General features: G+C 35.8%; 1 protein-coding gene across 2 annotated transcripts in view; it reads right to left on the bottom strand.

Annotated features, from left to right (window-relative positions):
• The window catches only part of PRRC1 (proline rich coiled-coil 1), a 53,780-nt gene that overhangs the window by 26,599 nt on the left and 5,462 nt on the right, over window positions 1-21,719 (bottom strand). For both annotated transcript variants that reach the window (XM_044662233.1, XM_044662238.1), the window contains exons 2-5: window positions 14,254-14,373; window positions 10,166-10,579; window positions 8,499-8,659; window positions 2,794-2,896 (exon numbers count right to left, since the gene is read on the bottom strand). In XM_044662233.1, coding sequence (XP_044518168.1) covers window positions 2,794-2,896; window positions 8,499-8,659; window positions 10,166-10,579; window positions 14,254-14,373 — 798 coding nt within the window. The remainder of the gene's footprint in view (window positions 1-2,793; window positions 2,897-8,498; window positions 8,660-10,165; window positions 10,580-14,253; window positions 14,374-21,719) is intronic.

The raw sequence follows: 21,719 nt of genomic DNA, 5'->3' as shown, positions 1-21,719 counted from the left end.
CTCCTGTTGTATGGTTTTCAAAAGATCATATTGGAAGGATGGCATATGTAATGGGGAATAATGATTATGCTGTTTCACTAGAAAGAAGAGATTGCCTTTTGTGCTATCTTGGCAACTGTCCAGAGTTGGAATAGACATAAACAAAAGAATTAAAGTTACAATTACTAAATATTTTTCTAAACCAAAAACCAATGCTAGCAACTGCCTTATGACATTCTAAAGGGCTATTGCTAGAAATTAAAGATATTTCTCTCATATTACATTTCCAAGAAGATCTTTTTAAATAGTTTCTAAGAATATTAAATGACTTTATATCAGAAGATTGTAGGTTCGTCTCCTAACTGGCTTGCCAACTGTAATGAAAGGGACAGGGCCTTTTGTTAGTAATAAGGCTAGAAGGAGGAAGGTGCTAGTTGAAAGGATGGAATGAGCTATACCCAGCCTGAGCTTGAAACTTGTTATAAATGTATCAAGGATCTAACCCAGGAAACTGAGCATCAAGTGAAACTCTCACTGCTAGACACCAGGCTCCTTTAAGATATCAAATTACCAGCCCCTTTCCTGCTGAGGAAGCAGCTTCCAATTGGTGAATGGTAGGCTGACAGGAAGTGGATGTTGAACTTCCTGCCCTTCAGCAATGGAGTTTGTTCCAGCTGAAACTTCCCAGAGCCCTTCCTGTTGCCTGACCCTGCTTGGCCTTAGATGGTAGGCAAATAACCATAGAGTTCTCTGGTTAAGGCTAAGGGGCTTATTAATAACAGTTTGAAGGGAACAAGGCAGTGGAAAGAAGATCAGGAAGTACTGAGATCTAAGGGTGAAAGGTTTATCTGACTCAGGTTGCTAATAGTTCTTGTCTGGATGGTCTTCTGCTGACCCAGGGCAGGCAGCCCTGGGTCAGAGTGATGTGGTCTCTGGAAAATAAATAAAGTTGATCTTTGACTAAAGGATTTGCCAGTTGTGCTAATAATATTGATGAGTTGTTCTGTAGGATTGTTTTAAACCCTATTCTAGGTCTAAGCTACCCAGGTTCTCACTCCCACCACCTGGGCCCCAGGGGGTAAGGGATAAGTGAGTGAACAGAGGAGAAGTCAGGGAAGAACAGAACCCAGCCCTGGGTCTCCAGGACTTTATATACCCTTGGCTCAATTGGCAGTTGATGTTTTGCTCTTTGGCTCATGCCACCATCAACATTCCAACCAGGGCAACTGACAGGTTGCCCCAGGTCAACATAGCAAAGTTAATAATCCTATATTACAAGACTTTATGCCTTTAAGTGATTCATAAGAAAAAGATGGTTTTTCTTTGAACCAAAGGGAAGAACTGAAAAGGAAAACCAAAGAAAAAGCTAAAATTGGTTACTTTAATAATTTATTCCCTTTATTAGTAAAAGCTAACCCTGCCTGATAGCCATGCCTAACAGTTAAGCTAACATAGATATGTTCTTAGAAACTAAGCTATAGAGCCAGTAATTACTTAATCATTAAGTTATAAAAAAAACCTTAAGGCAAGAAATGTATTGCAGAAAAAAAGAATAGTTATTAGGTTGTTAGAAATTACTGGTTTTGGGGGCAGCTGGGTAGTTCAGTGGATTGAGAGTCAGACCTAGAGATGGATGGGAGGTCCTAGGTTCAAATCTGACCTCAGACACTGACCAGCTGTGTGACCCTGGGCAAGTCACTTGACCCCCTTTGCCTAGCCCTTACTACTCTTCTGCCTTGGAACCAATACACAGTATTGATTCCAAGAGGAAGGTAAGGGTTAAATTTTTTTTTTACTGGTTTTAATCCCCCTTTCTGATGACTTGTTGTTTACCTATTTAATTGCCCCTAAAAACACAAACCACAAAATCCCTTGTTAAACCAAATGTTATCCAAACAAAGTAAGTCTCTTGCTACACCAAGATTCTAAAACCATAAAGTTCTGCCTTTCCAGAAGGCTATCAATACCTACTCCCAAAAACATTTTACAAACTGATAATAACAGATACCAAAAGACACTAACTTTTTAAATTCATAAGATACCATTCTTATTATCTTAAAACAACTATAACATGAATCTTCTGAGTTGTCATAACATGAATCTTTACCTCATCCTAGAAGTCCTTGAAACTATACTAATTTACAATGTAACTTTAACCTGTTTTTCCTTTTTATTGGTAAGACAATCTGTTCTAAGATGTAAGTTAATGTAATAGCATTTTCTAAGCTTTCCTATGAGAATTTCAATGAGGGTATATCAGACCCAGTGCCTCCTGTTAAGCTTGTTTCTGGTTGACCACTCTTTTTCAAAGAGCTATCTGAATATTTTTCTAATTCTATATTTTGTAATATTATTTCTAATATATTTTTAAGAGATTCTAACCACTTGAAATTTGTAATCCTTTCCACAATAAAGCCATATCCCAGTTAGTTGACTAAGAGGTCATGTTCTTTGCCTAGGGTAAGGGAGCTAGTGAGTATCAGAGGCAGTACTTGAACACAAAAATTTCCAATTCTAAATCAAATACCCAGATAACCTTACCATGACTCCTCTACAATTAAAATACACCCTATAAAACCCTTACTTCAAACATACATATTGAATAAAAGTAATTTTATAGCCAAATATACTACAAAATATATTTTAAAATAAATGATTTATAATAATGTTAATGTTAAAGTTTTAACTCTTCCTCTTAAGTTTCATTTGCAGGTGTATTATAACCCAAAATTATTCGATTATAAGAGTATATAATCTATTTGAACTTTATAAAGCATCAAAGGTAAGAGTTGACAATTTGATTCAGTTACGTACTGATATATGGAGCCATGCCTGGGTCCAGCGTAGTAATCATACTTTCTACTGAGTGTTTAGTTTTATCAAGCACTGATTTCACCATAGGATTCCCAGCCACACCCTATACCATGGAAATAAATAAATACAAGTTACATTTACCATAAAGTATATGTTCTATATTTTCCTGTTATATAGGCTTTTAAGAAAAACCCTCACTTTCTGTCTTAGAATCAATACTGTGTATTGGTTCTAAGAAAGAGAAGACTTGTAAGGGCTAGACAATGGGGGTTAAATGACTTGTCCAGGGTCACAGAGTTAGGAAGTGTCTGAGGCCAAATTTGAACTCAGGATCTCCCATCTCTGGGCCTGGCTCTCAATTCACTGAGCCACCCAGCTGCCCCCTATTATAGGCTCTTAACATTTATTAATCATTACAACAATAAATCAGAACCACCCTTTCAGTCTCTTAAGATGAGCACCATGAACACAGTTCTTATACTTTATTTGCTTCAAAAACCTTCAAGATTCAATGTCCATAAAAGTAAGCTAAGGCCAAACTTATCTTTACAACAATATATGCTGAAAGACTTTCATACTTCGGATAAGAGAATCTACTTTCATACTGATAGCCTTTGTATGAGAAAACTATGCTGTTATTGTTAAATCAGTTTTATCTTCTTACCCATTTTGAGCTTATTTCCACATAAGAAAATTATAATTTAAATTAGGTTCAGAAATTGCCCTATTTTGCAAGGAAGCATATTTTCCCATTAAAATCCAGTCCAACTATTGCCCTAAAGAGATCAATGAGGAAGAAAGAGGCCCATATGTACATAAAAGTTCTTTTTGTTAAAACAAAGAACTGCCAAATAAGGTAAAACAGCTGATCAGATTACGGAAAATGAAGGTAACAGAATATTTACTGCACTATAAGGTGATGAAAGGGACATTTTCAGAGAAACCTGGGATGTATTATATGAATTATTCAGAATCAAGAGAGTAGAACCAGGAAATCATTGTATATAATAACAAAAGAACTTAAAAGATTTTTGAAAGACTTATGAAATCACCAACCATGATTCCAGATTAACGATGAAACATGCTATCTCTTAAAAAGAGGTGATGGATTCAAGATGCAGAATAAGACATACATTTTCAGACAGAAAGTGTATTTTGTTTTGCCTGACTAAATATTTGCTATGAGGATTTCATTTTTGATTTTTCAATTTGGAGGAGAGAGAGTAAGTTCCCCTCCTCCCACTAAGAAGAAAAAAAAGGGCCACTGAAACATGTTCAATGCAGAGAAGAGAAGGAAGGACAGAAAGAATCAGAAACAAGCAGGACAGCTTTGAGAATTCCATGTTGAATTAACTTTATATGTAAAAAGAAAATAAAGCTACAGAGATTCAGTTTCATGTATAATTGTTTTATTAACATGGAAATATTGGTTTTAGCTAATTTTGCTAAATTCAAATTTTTTAAATATGCCATATTTTCTCTCAGATATATGCCACATATTTATCAACTGTATACATACATACAGAAAGGCATCTAGGTGACAAAATGAACAGACTGCCAAATTTGAAATTGAGAAGATGTGTTCAAATTCAGATTCAGACACTTATTAGCTATATGACCCTAGGCAAGACACCTAACATCTATCAGTCTTGGTTTTCTCTTCTATAAAATGGGGATAATAATAGCACTTAACAATATTATACAAATATCAACTGTGAATGACTTAGCAATTCTCAGCATACAATGATCTAGATAGTGATCGTGAACCTTTTAGAGACAGAATGCTGGGCCCTGCCCCCCCACAGACTGAGTGCTGTGCCTACCCCCCCACCAAGGACCATGTGCCCATACCTCTCCTCCACCAAGTGTGCTGAGTACACCTTGCAGCTTCTCCCCCTCTCTCCCCTTCACACAGGAGGAAGAAAGCACTCCCATTGGGGTGCTGTGCAGAGGGACAAATGATAATTTCTACTTTTTTTTTTTTTTTTTTTTTTTTTTAACCCTTGCCTTCTGTCTTGGAGCCAATACTGTGTATTGCCTCCAAGGCAGAAGAGTGGTAAGGGTAGGCAATGGGGGTCAAGTGACTTGCCCAGGGTCACACAGCTGGGAAGTGTCTGAGGCCGGATTTGAACCTAGGACCTCCTATCTCTAGGCCTGGCTCTCAATCCACTGAGCTACCCAGCTGCCCCCTAGAGGGACAAATGAATAGAAGAATGTCCTTAGCATGTAGAGAGGGGGAGTAGAATGGCCTGAGGGCTCAGCTCCTTTCCAGCTCTACTACCTGTGAATCACCCACCTTATCCCCAGTGCACTCCCATTGGGCTGCTAGGCAGAGGGGTGGGTGATGTGAAAAAACATCATCAGGCAGGGTGGAGAGGGGGATGGGAGCAGCTCTGCCCCAGTCTATCTGCCTATCTAGGTAATGAATGTGGGGGGAGGGTGTGTGTGTGCCCAAAGAGAGTACTCTGCGTACCATGGGTTCACCATCACTGATCTAAGGCAACTCCAAAGAAGTCAGAATAAAAAAATGCTATCCACTTACAGAGAAAAACATCATGGGAATCTGAATGTAGATCAAAGCATACATTTTTTACTTTATTTTTCATGTGTTTTTTTAAGTCTATATTCTTTCCCAACATGACTATTATGGAAATGTTTTGTATATCCACATGTATAACCTATATCAAATTACGTGCCTCCTCAATGAGAGAAGATGGAAGAATAGGAGGGAGAGAATCTAGAACTCAAAACTCTAAATGTTAAAATTTTTTTACATATAATTGGAAAAAATACTAGCATCTATCTTATAATACATTATTAATATGCATGTGTGTATATTTGTATATATCTCAGGCAATAAGAACATTATTTCCTTTGTTCAAAATGGCCTCAATTATTTGTGTTAGTATACTTTTAAAACTAAGATTTAAATTACATCCACCCATAATAGTATCCAAATTCTGGTTATGTGATGAAAGCTTTAGACAAAGAGAATAATATTCATCTTATGAACTGTTATTAAATACACAAGTAGAGCAATGTCATTATCCTGTGTTTGCATTTCCTTAATAATTCAACATTCAAAAAGGGTGAAGAATTGGTACATGTGGCTATATGATAATTAGCTCATCTGTTAACTTACTGTCTTGGAGAACTGCCTGGGCACCGAAATATTAAATGAGCTATACATAGTTTCAAAGACAATATATGAAAGAGGCAAGACAAACTCAAGTTTTCCTAACTTCAAGGTCACATTTCTATCTACTAACATTGCCTCTATAACAAAATACTCTCTGCTAATTCTTTTACACATATTCTTCTAGATCAATTGCCTTTAAAAAGTTTTTTTCATTTGTGTTCTCTTTATGTTTACTACCAGATTTTTCTTCCCTACCCATATTTATTTTCTGACAGAATTATAGAACTTTAGAAAATCATTTTTTCCTTTGCCTTAAAACAATGTATTACTGAAGGACTGGCTTTGTGTACATTACTTTGCAGATACACATGTACAATGTGGCCTGTTATCTTATGTACATATACATGTATGTAGACAATAACAAATTTCTATACAAACAAATCAAAGATCTGAAAATAATATATTGTTTTTTACTTTAAAAAAAAAAACTTTTAGACTGACTTAGCATTGATTCCAACTGGGTAGAAGGACAATTAGTTTTAAATTTACAAATCTATAGAACATCCTCTGGAAACTTCAATAAATTGGAAATAGACTAATCCATAATACACTAACTCATTAATAAAAGTGATTAAAAGATAAATTTTTCTATAGTGATATTTTTTCCATTTATTTCTATAGTGATCTAAATTTTCTACATATTTTAAATGTAAAATGTGTTCAGATTTTCAATGGCAAGCACTTTAATGAAGTTTTATTCAATTTAGATTTTTTAAAGTTTGAGCTTATTTTTTTTTTTTATTTTTTTTTAAACCCTTAACTTCTGTGTATTGGCTCCTTGGTGGTAGAAGAGTGGTAAGGGTGGGCAATGGGGGTCAAGTGACTTGCCCAGGGTCACACAGCTGGGAAGTGTCTGAGGCCAGATTTGAACCTAGGACCTCCTGTCTCTAGGTCTGGCTCTCAATCCATTGAGCTACCCAGCTGCCCCTTGAGCTTATTTTTTTAAACTTATCTTCATCATTTACTGAAACCCTTCATTTCCCCCCTTTTTATTCAAAAGATGATGATGATGAGATAATACAATTTTAGGCTGCACCTCTCTTATAAAAGCTTTGTTTAAGGCTCTTCTGCAGAATACAAACAAATTAGGGTAATAATTAGAATTATGATGTTACCAATGCTTGCCAAATTGATTTTGCCAAACGATTTGTAAGATCTAAAGAACTCAAAGTTTCTTCTCATTTAGAAGCTAGTTTCATAGCTTCCTGTTCATACACAATTTGGCCTAGATTATTAATTTCTTGTTGCAAATGAATAATATCCAATGTACTGTTATGATGTTCCCACGTACCTTTGATGTGCTGTACCACAGGATTGCCACTCATGAGATATTATCATATTTTAAAGGTGTAACACATCCTGTTTGGTTGAAGTAACAGATAAGTGATTCTGGTATGTAAAGCTTCAACCTCTTTGGCAAGCCAAAATGCAGCATTTTTGAGGGTTTCTAATTCATCTTTGAATGCTAGGTCTAACTTCTGTTGTATGTGCCAAAGTTGAGATGAATTAGAAATGACCTCCTGTAAGAAAACCTGATTTTGTATAGAGTTTGATAATGCTAGAGATGCAGCAGTTAGAGAGGTTATAAGAGTACTAATGCTCCTATGACAGCCAATACAAAACGTTTTGAGTGAGATAAAATGTGATTAAAAGTCTTGTGGTGGAAATTAATGGTTGGAGTGGATGCCCCTTTAATATCTTCATGATTTGTCATTTAATGAAACCCTTGACATACAGCTAGGAAGTGTCTATGGTCAAAATTGAACTCAGGGCCAGGGGCTCTGACTACAGGCCTGGCTTATTATATTATCTACTGTACTACCTACCTTCCTCTGAGGCTTATTAAAAAAAATTTATTTATTCAATTAATTAATTTAGAATATTTTCCCAAGGTTACATGTTCTTTCCCTCCCCTCCTCCCACACCCCTACTGTAGCCAATAAGCAATTCCACTGGGTTTTACATGTGTCATTGATCAAGACCTATTTCCATATTACTAATATTTGCATTAGGGTGATCGTTTAAGAGTCTACATCCCCAATTATATCCCCATTAAATCATGTGATCAAGTAGTTGTTTTTCTTCTGTGTGTTTCTACTACCACATTTCTTTCTCTGGATGTGGATAGCGTTCTTTCTCATAAGTCCTTCAGAATTGTCCTGGATCATTGCATTGCTGCTAGTAGAGAAGTCTATTATATTCTATTGTGCTGCAATGTATCTATTTCTGTGTACTGTGCTCTCCTGGTTCTGCTCCTTTCACTCTGCATCAATTCCTGGAGGTTGTTCCAGTTCACATGGAATTCCTCCAGTTCATTATTCCTTTTACCACAATATTATCCCATCACCAACAGATATCACAATTTGTTCAGCCATTCCCCAATTGAAGGGCATCCTTAGACTTATTTTTTTAATTCTGTAAACCAAAAGCACTTCTTCTTTGTCTTATTCTCCCCTTCATTAAAGACAAACAACAACAACAACAACAAACAACCACCATATTTTACCTTAATAAACCCCCAGATACCACCAGTAGATGCTTCATTCTGAATGCTAACCACTCTAGGGTCTTCATGCTCCTCTGGAAAAGTGATAGTAGAGCCACTTCCAGTTCCCTGTGGCATAGTTTGAGAACTGGCTTGTTGAGAAATTGGAGTTGCCAAAACACCTTAAAAAAATTTTTTTTTTAAATATACACACTTTTTCCATGAGATATGAGATTAATAATTCAGTTATTATCAAGTCGGTCTCAACTTTAAATCCTAGGTACTAAGGTAAAAATATTAGCAATAATCTGTAGATGATTATCTATTATTCATTAATATTTTCTGAACCTAGCTTTATGTGGCTAAAAACTACTAATCCAAAAAGCTTACTGTAGAGGTCAGGCTGAACTCAGATGTTCCAGAGAAACCAGAAGGTTGTAATCCCACTTGTGCTTACTTTGGATTCCCTCAGGTCTTGTTTTGGGTCCACTCAAATCTTGTGTTTTGGTTTTCCCATTAGACAGACTTACTTACATCTCATGGCTCTCTCTCGCAGACTACCTGCTGCCTATGTGAGGTCAATCAGGTAAATGTCCTTATGCCCTAAATCTTTTTTTTTTTTTTTTAATTTTAAACCCTTAACTTCTGTGTATTGACTTACAGGTGGAAGATTGGCAAAGGTAGGCAATGGGGGTCAAGTGACTTGCCCAGGGTCACACAGCTGGGAAGTGTCTGAGGCTGGATTTGAACCTAGGACCTCCTGTCTCTAGGCCTGGCTCTCAATCCACTGAGCTACCCAGCTGCCCCCAAGCCCTAAATCTTAACTATATAATGTAGCCTCACAAAGATTTGAAGAGGTAGTCATCACTTCTTTCCAGATCTGACTCTCTACCAAATTGTAGATCTAAACTTTTCTAAGTCTCAGTAAATATATAATGAATAGAGATGGTCTCTGAATGCACCTATGCTGGTCCTTGGAAAACAAATATAAAGTATATTATAAGGCCTATATAGAAGTGCACTCCAAATTAGTTGAAACACCCAGTTCTAGAGCTCTACTGGAATTGCCTTTGAGAACTCAAAGCTAACTCACTGTTGTGATGAGACATCAAAGTAGGATATATAAATCTATTTCATATTTCTATGCACATGAATACAATATTTATGCCTTAGGATAAACATACAAATCACATCAATGTATTTAACTAGTTCTTCCCAATGGAAATGGAAAGTAGCAGAAAGTTAAAAATGCTAACTGTCCAAGAGTAATAGAGTTGTATTTGTTCCAAAACCATTCTCCAGGAAAGCAAGTAAATAATCAGGGTCAGAAATTGTCCATCACCACTGACTACTAGCATGCAAAAGCTTTCCTTTTTAGAGAGCTGACTGAACATCTGCTCCATGAAACTTGCTAGGTCTTACTTAAATGGAATTTTAGGAACTTCTTCGATTTACATGGATAACAGTTTTCCTATCACACCAAGAATAGAAATATATCATAGAATTTTGGGTCAAATTTATAAGGCTATTTATAAGTTTGCTAGCCTTCAAAATGCAATTCCAAATCAGGTTTCATGATAAAAACTTTTGTTAAACTTCATCAGCAAGAGTGTTACATAAGGTCATCTATATTGGAACCAAAGTACTTAGTAACATATTTTAGGAAAATTCTTGCTGAAAAGATTTACCTGTAACAGCAGGTGCAGAAAATGATGGCATTAAAGGTGTCTGGGGAGTTCTTCCTGCATGACCCCTTGTGATGTCATAGGCTGAACCAACAGAAAATCCTGATATTGGAGGCCCCATAGGAGGAGGAGAAATAACAGTACTTGGAGCAGTGCTTGAAGGAAAATATGGAATTTGGGGAGGAGCATTACTAGTGAAAGTTGTAGCAGCTGATGGGGCAATGGGAGGTGGGACTGAACCAACAAGATGTGGGGTAACAGAAACAGAAGGTGAGATAGGAGGAACAGGTGAAGCTGTTACAAAAGGCAAGGCTGAAGACTTCATGGGACCAAGTGAAGGCATAGGTGTAGAGAATGTTTGTGGTGGTAAGGATTGCACTGAAGGTGTATTAGGAGAAGAAAATGATCCAGAAGAAGCTGGAAGGAAAAAAAGATAAAAATATTACTGACAATCTCTTATAAAAATTTCCATACCATTTTATAGTTCGTTTCTTTCAACAGTCAAGTTTATCAAAATAGTTCAACAATCATTAGAGAAAAATTCCTAATATGCTTACTAAATCAAATAAAATTTGGCTCAAATGAGTTTGAACAGTCACTTTAAATAAAATGATCAAGGAAAGGAAAGTAATTGAATCATGTTAGTTATAAAAAGGGGGTTTCATGGCAATTGTGACTTGGAAAGATACTTGTTTTAATAGCTTTATGCTATTTTTTCATTACTTCTCCTTTTAACCTGACTACTCTCAATTCAAAAACCTTAGTTAGAGAACTGACAGAAAATATTTAGAACACTATTAAAACACTTGGGTACAAAAAATGTCCATATTTCCACTTCTACCTTCTTCCTAGGTCATCAATTCCTGCTCTAGCTATATTCTCCTTTCTACCCCTTCTGGACCCCTTGGTAAAGCAGTTTAATTCTATTGTCATCTTCTTTTAAGACCTCTGTCATCTTGTTTCACACTTGGATTAATCCTACTAGACAGTCTCTTTTCCTATTCACTCTCTGAACTGAGCTGGAAAAAATTATGATGGGAGTTTTGACTGCGTCCACTATAAATTTGTTCCATAATCTCAACTGGGCACTCATTGTAACAAGGCATTCCTTTTCATACTCCCTAATCAATTCACTATTCAATATACCACATAGCCTTTTCCTAACCTTTTCATCCCTCTTCAAAATTCCTCCCCATCCTCTCAGCTGAAAACCTTATCTTATATTTCACTGAAAAAACCAAGCCACTCACAGAGAGCTCTATCTTGTTTCCTCTTCCTCATCTCACATGATTCAGATGCCTCCCCATTATCTCCTGCTTCACTCCTATCTCACATAAATTCATAAGTGATTCCATTCACTCCTGTTTTTTCCACCAGGTTGCCCCTTCTATTATTCTACTCTCTCACTAATATTCTATTGGTTGCTTCCCTACTGCCTACAAAAACAGTCCTGTCTCCTCCATCCTCAAAAACAAACAACCCTCATTTGTTCCCTCTATCCCAGTGATTCCCAAAGTGGGTGCTACCGCCCCCTGGTGGGTGCTCCAGTGATCCAGGAAGGCACTGATGGCCATAGGTGCATTTATCTTTCCTATTAATTGCTATTAAAATTTTAAAAAATTAATTTCTAGGGGGCTAAGTAATATTTTTTCTGGAAAGGGGGCGGTAGACCAAAAAAGTTTGGGAAGCACTGCTCTATCCTATCGTTCCATGTTTCTCCTCCCATTCATGGCTAAATTCCCTGAGAAGTCCATCTACATTTGATGCCTCCATTTCCTTTCCTCTCACTCTCTTATCTTTCCACAGCCTGGTTTATGTTGCCATGGGTCAACTGAAACTGCTCTTTCCAAAATTACTAACAATCTTTTAATTGGCAAACCTAATGACTTTTTCTCAATCCTCATTCTTTTTTTTGATCTCTGCAGGCTTTGACAATTTCAACCAACTTTTTCCTCCTTGATATTCTCTTCTCTAGGTTTATCATGAAATTGCTTTCTTCTAGTTCTCTACCAACTTATCTGATTGCTCCTTCTCAAACTATGTCCTTTGCTGGATCCTTATTCAAATCCTACCCACTAACTACGGCATGTCCCATGGGACATGCAGAGATTTGTCTCAGGCTCAGGCCTTATGTATTCTTTCACTTGATAATGTCATTATCTTCCATAAACTCAATTATCATTTCTATGCAGATGATTCTCAATTATTTATCCAGTCCTTACTCTCTCTTGCCTGCCAGTCTTATATCTTCAATAGCCTATTTGGCTTTTCAAATTGAATGCCTTGTACATGTCAACAAACTCAACATGTTTCAAAATGGACACATTTTCTTTCTCCACAAATTTTCCAACTTTCTAAACTTTCCCTAGGATACAATCATCCTCCAGGTTACCCAGATTTACAATCCAACTGTCGTCTTCAATTCCTCACTTACTCTCTTACCTTCCATATCTTATCAGGTGTCAAGTCCCAATCATTTCTGCCTTTACAGCTTCTCTCTTCTGACCCTGCCAGCAATCTGATGCAGGCATTCCTCTCCTCATGCCTAAATGATCAAAATGGGCTTCTGGTTGGTTTCCCTACCTCAAGTGTCTACCCACTCCTATCAATTTTCCACTCAGCTGTCAAATTGATCATCCTAAAATGCAGGTCTGATCATCACCAATAAATCTCAATGTTCCCCTGATACCTCCTAGATCAGTGGTTCCCAAACTTTTTTGGCCTACTACCCCCTTTCCAGAAAAAATATCACTTAGCCCCCTGGAAATTAATTTTTTAAAAATTTTAATAGCAATTAATAGGAAAGATCACTGCAGCACTCACCAGGGGGCGGTAGCGCCCACTTTGGGAATCACTGTTTTAGATCAAATATGAAATCTCCTACTTGGGTTTTAAAGCTTTTCAAAACCAGGCTACTTCCTTTATGTGTAGTTTTCTGATACCCTATGCCTTTCCACATATTCTATGATCTAGTGACACCAGTCTCTTTGCCATTTTTCAAACGACATTCCATTTCCCTATTCCAAGCATTTTCACTGATCATCCCCCATGCCTAGAATGCTTTCCTTTTTCATCTTTGCTTCTTAGCTTTCCTGTCTTTTTTTCCAACTCTCAGTTAGGAAGTCTTTCCCAGTGTTCCTTCTGTTTATTATCCTGAATATCTTATTTGTACAGTTTTTTGTATATTGTCACTGTCGTCAGACTATTGAGTTCCTTGAGAACAAGGACTTTCTCTGTAACCTCCTCAACTTAGCATAGAGCTGGTAGTATCATAGTGCAAAGTAGATATTTAATAAATGCTAGCTGACTGACTGAAAAAGATGCTCCACATTTGACTATACATTTTCACTGGTTATTTCTCATTCCCAGAAATCTCTCTCCTGTCTCTGCCACCTGGGTTCCTTCCTAATCCCTTTTAATGCTAGCTACTCCCCTCTGTAATTATCTCTAACTTATTCTGTATATCTTCTTTGTATGTAGTCTCTTGCATTAGACTTTTAGCAACTTGTGGGCAGAAACTATTTTTGCTTTTCTTTGTATCACTAGCACTTAGTACAGTCTCTGGTTTATAGAAGTCATTCAATAAATATTATTTAAGGGCTTTTTTGCTATTGTTGCAAAAGATGAATTGCAGCTACTTTGCAAATGAGTACTATAAATTGATATACAAAAGAATATATCAGTGAATGAAATGCTTTATAATGGGATTTTAATCTTATTTATATTTTCTATGGTTTTCCTATTTAATTTCCAGTTTTAAGTATAGATAATGTCCCTCTCGTTTTAAGCAATATAAATACCTACTACTTATTGGTAATTTGTTGGCAAATTATATGCCCTTGATACAAACTTCTGACTATAATTTTATATTTTCATTCCTTGGAATTAAATGTAAAATTAGAGTTAGTATAGTCAACTGAACAAAAGAACACAATTGTTTTAAATTCTTCTTTCTCACAAATATTAAAGTTTTAGAAAAGTAGCTTTTGAAATATGTATTTTTATCAATTGAATATTGAAAAAATCCAACACTTTCTTTTGCAAAGATAAAAAAATTTGCAATAAATTAGTTGCTGGGCAACCACATATACCTATAGGTACAGTTGCAGTAGATGTTGTAATTACTGTTCCTGTAGCAGCCGGTGGGGGAGTTCCAGGAGGTGTTGTCTCTACTCCACTCTCTTCCATCATTTTGCTTTGATTGTCATATACTGTAAATATAGTACACCCAGTAAGAAGCACTATTTCAAACTGGAGCTAACACAGTCAACTAAACAAAAAGAACAGATGCCTAATTATTTTAAATTCTTATAAACTGAAAAAAATTGAAGGTAGAAAGCCCTAAGAATATTTATTATGAAAAAGCATGGGGGGCAGCTAGGTAGCTCAGTGGATTGAGAGCCAGGCCTAGAGATGGGAGGTCCTGGGTTCAAATCTAGCCTCAGACACTTCTCAGCTGTGTGACCCTGGGCAAGTCACTTGACCCCCATTGCCTACCCTTACCACTCTTCTGTCTTGGAGCTAATACACAGTATTGACTCCAAGATGGAAGGTAAGGGTTTAAAAAAAAAAAAGAAGAAGAAAGGAAAAGGAGGGAAAGAGGAATGGGGGGGATGCCAAATAAAGGAAAAAGTAGTTTAAGGAAAATTATCTTCTATCATTGAAGAACAGAAGTAAAAGTCTATACAAACAAGGAGGAGCAGATAACATTTGAATCACATTCATTTCAACTGGTAAAAGGAGACATAAACATAGTTGAGTAGAGAAGAATAATTCATTCAACATGAAAAAAAAAGAGAGAAAGAAGTAGATAGAAGAGGTAATTAGAAAGAAGACATTAAGGAAGGGACCATTTCTAAGTCAAAAAAAAAAAAAGCATGGTCTTCATATGACTCATATTTCTTTGTTATTAATGAATAATAGGCAATGTATACACAGAGAGCTTATCTGGGAGTCATGAAGACCTAAACTTAAACCCAACTTTTGACAGTGAATATAAATAAGACCAAATCACTTAATCTCTCAATACCTCACACTACAAGGTCAGCAATTCATGTACATTATCAGATTTGAATTAGGACCACTTAACTACAGGCCTGCCACTCTATCCATTGAATCACCTACCTGCCCCAATTTGCATTGTTTTAGAAAAATATTTTTTCTAAATATTTTTCTAAAACACTGACAGACCACAAAGAAAAAAACTAGATGTTTATTAACTCTTTTCCAAAACAAACATTATGACAAGTTTCTAAAATATATCGACCAATGGCTTTGCATCATTATTTGCAAGAAAGGAAAGTATAGCAGTAATAATACAATCAATTCAATTTAATTCAATAAATATTTCTGAGTACCTCTGTGCTAAGAATATAGGAATACCAAGAAAAAAGTAAAACAGTGACTAACTTCAAGAATTACAAATTCTTTTATGGTGTACAATGTAAACACACATTAACTGATGAGTTACAAAATCTGAACAAACTTTAAACTAGAAATTAGGACAAAATTTCAAGTCTAAGGAGGAAAAAGATAATATATAATTCCGTATATGTGTGCATATATATATATATATATATATGAAATTAGAGCAACTTGCTGTAGCTATTTATAGATAATTTTATTTGTTTTTGGTATACTTTGTTTTTATATCACCTTCATTTCACAATAAAATATCAATAAGAACATTAAAAATTAGGCTTATGTTTTCCTCCATCTATTTCATACACATGCACACAAACATGTATATATGTATATTTATTTTTGTTTCTCTTCTTCTAAGTTTTGCTTTGAGAGCATTTCCACAGGATCTATTCCTTATGCTTCTCCATTATCCTTTGCCCATACTATAATCTCCATTCTTTAAATTTACTTGAAATGTTAGCTAAGTAAATAAAAAGGATAAAATATCTATTTCTTTCCTCTTTTGCCCCTTCTATTTCTGTCCCCATTTAAGAATAATTATAAATATTAGGGGGCAGCTAGGTGGCTCAATGGATTGGGAACCAGATTCAGAGATGGGAGGTTGTGTTCAAATCTGGCCTTAGACATTTCCTAGCTGTGTGACCCTGGGCAAGTCACTTAACCCCCATTGCCTAGCCCTTACCACTCTTCTGCCTCTGAACCAATACCTAGTATTGATTCCAAGACAGAAGGTAAGGTTTTGTTTTTTTTTAAACTAAAAAAAAAATCTTACCTATCTTCTACCCTCTTATTTTTAGCAACTTCCTTTCACTCTGCCCCTTCCTAAGAATTTTTCCTTTTATTACAGTCACATTCTCATTACTTATCTTCCTATATGGGAAGAAGATATCATATAGGACACAGAGAAGCAAGAGAGAGAAACAGTCTCATGTGATCATGATCATCATGATCAGATGAAACGAATTTCCTTTCTTCTACCACTTTCTTATTTCTAAAGAAAGAAGTGGTAGCAAAGAAAAAAAAGTTAAAAAGGCATAGCCAAAGATAAACACACAATTAGCAATCATAACTCTGAATAGGATTAACTAATCCATAAACTAGAAAACAGCAAAATGGATTAGAAAATAGAATCTGACAATATGTTATTTACAACTAAGGGGCTTGAGAAAAATCTATTTGGTTTTAGCTAAACTCAAAAAAGAGGTAATAATCAGGACTAAAGACAAGTCTAGAGTAAATATAGATAAACAGAGAAGATATAGTGTATTTACAAGTACCATAAATAACAAATTAATATCGATACTTAATATATCACTGCAACTTTATAATTAAAGGAAAACATTCAAATTGAAGGGAGAAAAAAAAATAGTATTACTATATACTACTATAGTGGGGGACCTTGTAGACCTGGGCAAATATAACCAAATGATTTAAAAAAAAATATTCAGGACCATGAATAGAACTGTATAAATTTAGAAAACTTACAGAAAATAAGATCTCAAAAAATTAATAAAATGGGACAGAAAGGAATTCAAATACTTTTCAAATACACATGTGTTGGGGCATAAAAACAAAAATGTATATGGGCAGAAATGCTAAACATCTATCATTTGCTGATGAAAATGTAATAAAGTTATATTTTTAAAACATTTAAAATTTTTAAAATTGAAAGCAAAATTACATTATTCTATAGAACTAGTAGGTTAAAGATCAAATATAAACAGAAATTTTCATTAAAGAAAATTATGAAACAAAGAGGAAAATATATTTCTGAAGTGCAAAAGAGTAAATAAAATAATAGATTTGCAATTCAAAAGGTTTGAAAAATCAAATTAAAAAACACCAACTAAAAATAAAATAAAGAGATCTAACTAGAAACAAAAAACATTTTGAATTAGTTAATGAAACCAATATGGATTAGTTCACAACTCCACCAACAGTGCATTAGTATCCCAATTTTCCCACACCTTCCAATTGTTATTATTTTCCTTTTCTGTAATATTAAGCCAATCTGCAAGGTGTGAGGAGGTACCTCAGAGTTGTTTTAATTTGCATTTTTCTAATCCGGAGTGATTTAGAGTATTTTTTCATGTGATTAGACAGATTTGATTTCTTCTGAAAACTGCCTGTTGATATCCTTTAATCATTTATCAATTGGGGAAGGACTTGTGTTTTTACAAATCTGACTCAGTTCTTTACATATTTGAGAAATAAAGGTTTTATCAGAGATACTACTTGTAAATTTTTCCCCCAGCTTTCTGTTTTCCTTCTAATCTTGGTTGCATTGGGTTTGTTTATTCAAAAAAAACATTTTAATGTAGTAAAAATTACCCATTTTATACTGGTCATATATCCATATCCCTTTATCCATAGATTTGACAGGTAAACTATTCTGTGCTCACCTAATTTGCTTGTGATTTTAAATTTAATAAAACATTAGCAAGTAGGTTATAATAACACATTGGAATGATTATAATCCTTGACCAGATGGAATTTATCAGGAATGTTGGGCTACAGACTACAAATATAATAAGCCGTGTTAAAGACCACAAATATAATAAACCATGTTCAAAGTACAACAAAAATCATATCATATTCAACAATTTCTATAAAGTTCAACTATTCTAGAAAGAACTAGAAATCATAGGAATTGAGTGGTCCTTTTCTCATTAAATAATATCTATCTAAATCTAAAAGCAATATATATAGGAGAAAAGTTACTGGCCTTTCCAGTAAGACTGGGGTAAGACAAAGATGCCCATTATCAATACTTAATAGACCACTAGAAATAAGCAAGAAGAAAAGAAGTTGAAATAAGTCTAAATGAGAAGAAAAAAATGCTTTTGGCAGATGATATGATAGCGTAATGAAAAAAATTATAAAATCAATTAAGAATTGAAACAGTAACCTCAGCAAGGGAGTAAGATATAGAAAAAAATCTACACAAATCATTAGCATTCCTTTATATGAGCAGAACTGGAAAGAGAAATTACATACAAAATAACTGTAGCAAAAAACGTATTTGGAAATGGAATGATTCAAATTATATACATGGGGATGAACTGATCCTTTCTTCTCTCATTTTAATACCCTAGAGCAGAAGTCTCTTTTAGTGCTCCTCCCCCCAAACCTCCACCAACATGGAATTCTCAATGACTTAGCTGACTTAATTCTTTGTAGAAGTAAAGACAGACATAAATCACTGGACAAATATTAATTGTTCATGAGTAATGTGTGGTGAAAATGAAGGGAGGAAGGTAGGAGGATAGGATGGATCTGGGAGAAAGGAGAGAAGAAGGTAGAGGAAGGGAAAGGAAGGTCCCCCAGCCCCGGCAGGGGGAAATTGACCACAGCCCTTCAAGGGGCTCAAATAAATGACCTGAGAGCAACTTTAGGGTTTTGAATAGCTAGGTTTTATTTAGATTAGGAAAGGGAAGGTCTAGGGAAAATTAGGAGGTAGATAGAAGGGGGAAAAGGCTCCAAGAGAGAGAGCTCAGGGTAGAGAGCATCAGCCAGCCTCCAAGTGCCAGAGATCAGAGCAGAGACTCCAGGGTAGGGAGAGAGAAAAGGCAACAAACTTTCTCTTTTATACTTTCTCCCATATAGGAAGTGGGAGATGTACTCTCCCAGGGCTTACAATAATTTTTAGCTGTACACTACACACAGTAATACTGAATTATGGTGATGTTTTTATTTTCTCGCAAGGTTGCAAACAAATTTAAAATGGCAATGTGATATTTTCCAATAGGAAAATTCCAGCAAATCATAATTATGACTAATTTTTCCCCAAAGATATTGGATTAAAGAAACTGCCTTTGAACTTCAAGCATGATTTAAACTGAGTTTTTTACAAAAATGAAGTGAGTTGATACTAANGGGGGAGGGAGGGAGGGAGAGAGAGAGAGAGAGAGAGAGAGAGAGAGAGAGAGATCTGGGTCTGAGAGCCTCCCTGCTCCAGAGCAGATCCTCCAGGGTAGAGAGCTGGCGGGAGCTCAGGATAGAGAGCAGAGCTTCCAGGGTCGAGAGAGAAAAGGCACCAAACTTTCTTTTTTATACTTTCCCTTACACCTCCCACAAAGGAAGTGGGAGTAGTCAGGGGAAGTTGTAGCAGAGAGAGTCCTGGGAGATGTAGTTTTCCAGGGCTCATAACAATTTCAAATGATACAGTAGGTTGAGCCAATATAATCGAAATGACAATATGTTATAATTTATATAATCAATGCTAAGCCAAACTCCCACAAGAATATTTTATAAAGCTAGAAATGACAAAGCTTATATGAAAAAAAGGTCACAAATCTGAAGGGTAATATTGAGAAAAAGGTAGCTTATCAGTACCAGATCTCAAACTTTCTTATAAAGCATTAAAAAGTAAAACAATTTAGTAGTGGTTTAAAAAAAAAAAAGGGTTGACACTTATCTCAGGGTTCTCCTCCTATTTAACCATTCCTAGTTTCTTGGACGGATCTTCATTCAGATCCTGCCCTTCTAATGGTAGATGTAGCCCAAGGCTCTGTCCTGGGCCCTCTTCTTTTCTTTCTACACACTCTAGTCTGGACACCTCATCAAGTTGTAATAGTTTATTTATCATCTCTAAATAGATTAACAGAAGACTCAAAGATATCCAGCACTTCAGAGCTCTTCATGCATCTCTTAACTGCCAAGAGGCATTGCAACCTGAATGGACCATTGTTTTAAATTTGATAGGACCAAAACAGAATCCATTGTTTCCCATCCCAAATATCTTTTTCCTTTTAAACTTCCGTATTTTTGTTGGTCATTTTACACAAGTTCTACAAACTCAGGATGACCCTTGATGCCTTACTTTCTCTAAAACCACATAATCTGTTGCTAAATCTTATGTTCCTATCTCCAACTTCCTATAAACTCCTTTATCCTCTACCATCTCTCTATAGACTACTGTAATAATTTACTAATTCATCTCCCTATCTCAGTACCCACCCCCCATTCAATAAATGCCAGTGGTTCTTTATTACTGCTGGGAGCAAATATAAATTCTTCTGGCAATTCTATACCTTCTCAACCTCAGTGGGGGGGAAAAGGAGACCAGAATTCCCATTTCTAACTCCTCATCTCACATAATTCAGTCATTTCCAGCCATTATTTGCTCTTTCACTCCAGCTTTATGTGACAAGATGGCCTTTCACCTTGCCAAAGCCAACTTCTTTTTACCCTCTCCCTTTATCTCCTTGACTCCCATTTTCTGCAGCAGAGAAGCCCCAAACTCTCTCCTATCTTCAGTGTTCCTGTTCTAGTCGCTGGTTCACTACAGCCTACAAATACACCATCTCTACCATCCTTAATAAATTCTCACTTCATCTAATTATGCCTGCTAGCTATATATCTCTTGGCTCTTTATCCATTAAACTCTAAAAATATCATCTATAGTAGGTGCCTCCATTTCCTATCTCTTCTCACTTTTAACTAAACCTTTGGCCTGTCCTCATTACACTAAAACTGTCCTCTTCAAAATTATCAGTGATCTCAATTGCCAAATCTAATTTCCTTTTCTCAGTACTCATCCTTCACAACCTCTCTACATTATTTTTCACCATCTCCAGGATATTCTCTCTTCTCTCAGCTTCTGTGAGTTTTCTCTGGGCTCTCCTCCAATTTGTCTGCCTGCTTATCATCAATCTCTTTTTGATTCTTAGTATCCTCCAAACCATTGTCCTGGGTCCTCTTTTTTCCTTTATATATCTCGCCTGCTAATCTTACTAGCTCCCATGAGTTCAACTTTAATCTCAATGTTATATATCATTCCATATTTCTGTATCCAACCCAGTTTCTCTCCCACACTACAGTTCCTCAAAAATGAATTGCCTTCTGGACATCTCAAACTGGGTTCCCCATAGTATTCTCTAACTCATCTTTCCTCCCAAACCCTCATTTCTCAACTTTCTTATTAGTCAAGAACACCATCCTCAAAAGGACTTCTTTATAGAAAAATATTTATAGTAGCTCTTTTTGGGATGGTGTGATAATGAGATTAAACTGACCTTGCCCATTTTTAGATCTAATTACCAAAAATGTAAACACCCCACTTAATTCTCAAGTGGGGAAGTCTGTAACCCACCTGTGTGAGAGTGGGTGATGAATCAGAATTGACTGACTG

This window comes from Gracilinanus agilis, chromosome 1, assembly GCF_016433145.1.
Source record: "Gracilinanus agilis isolate LMUSP501 chromosome 1, AgileGrace, whole genome shotgun sequence".
Taxonomy (NCBI): Eukaryota; Metazoa; Chordata; class Mammalia; order Didelphimorphia; family Didelphidae; genus Gracilinanus; species Gracilinanus agilis.
Note: the sequence above shows the minus strand (reverse complement) of the source record. Positions and strands in the feature narration are given on the sequence as shown.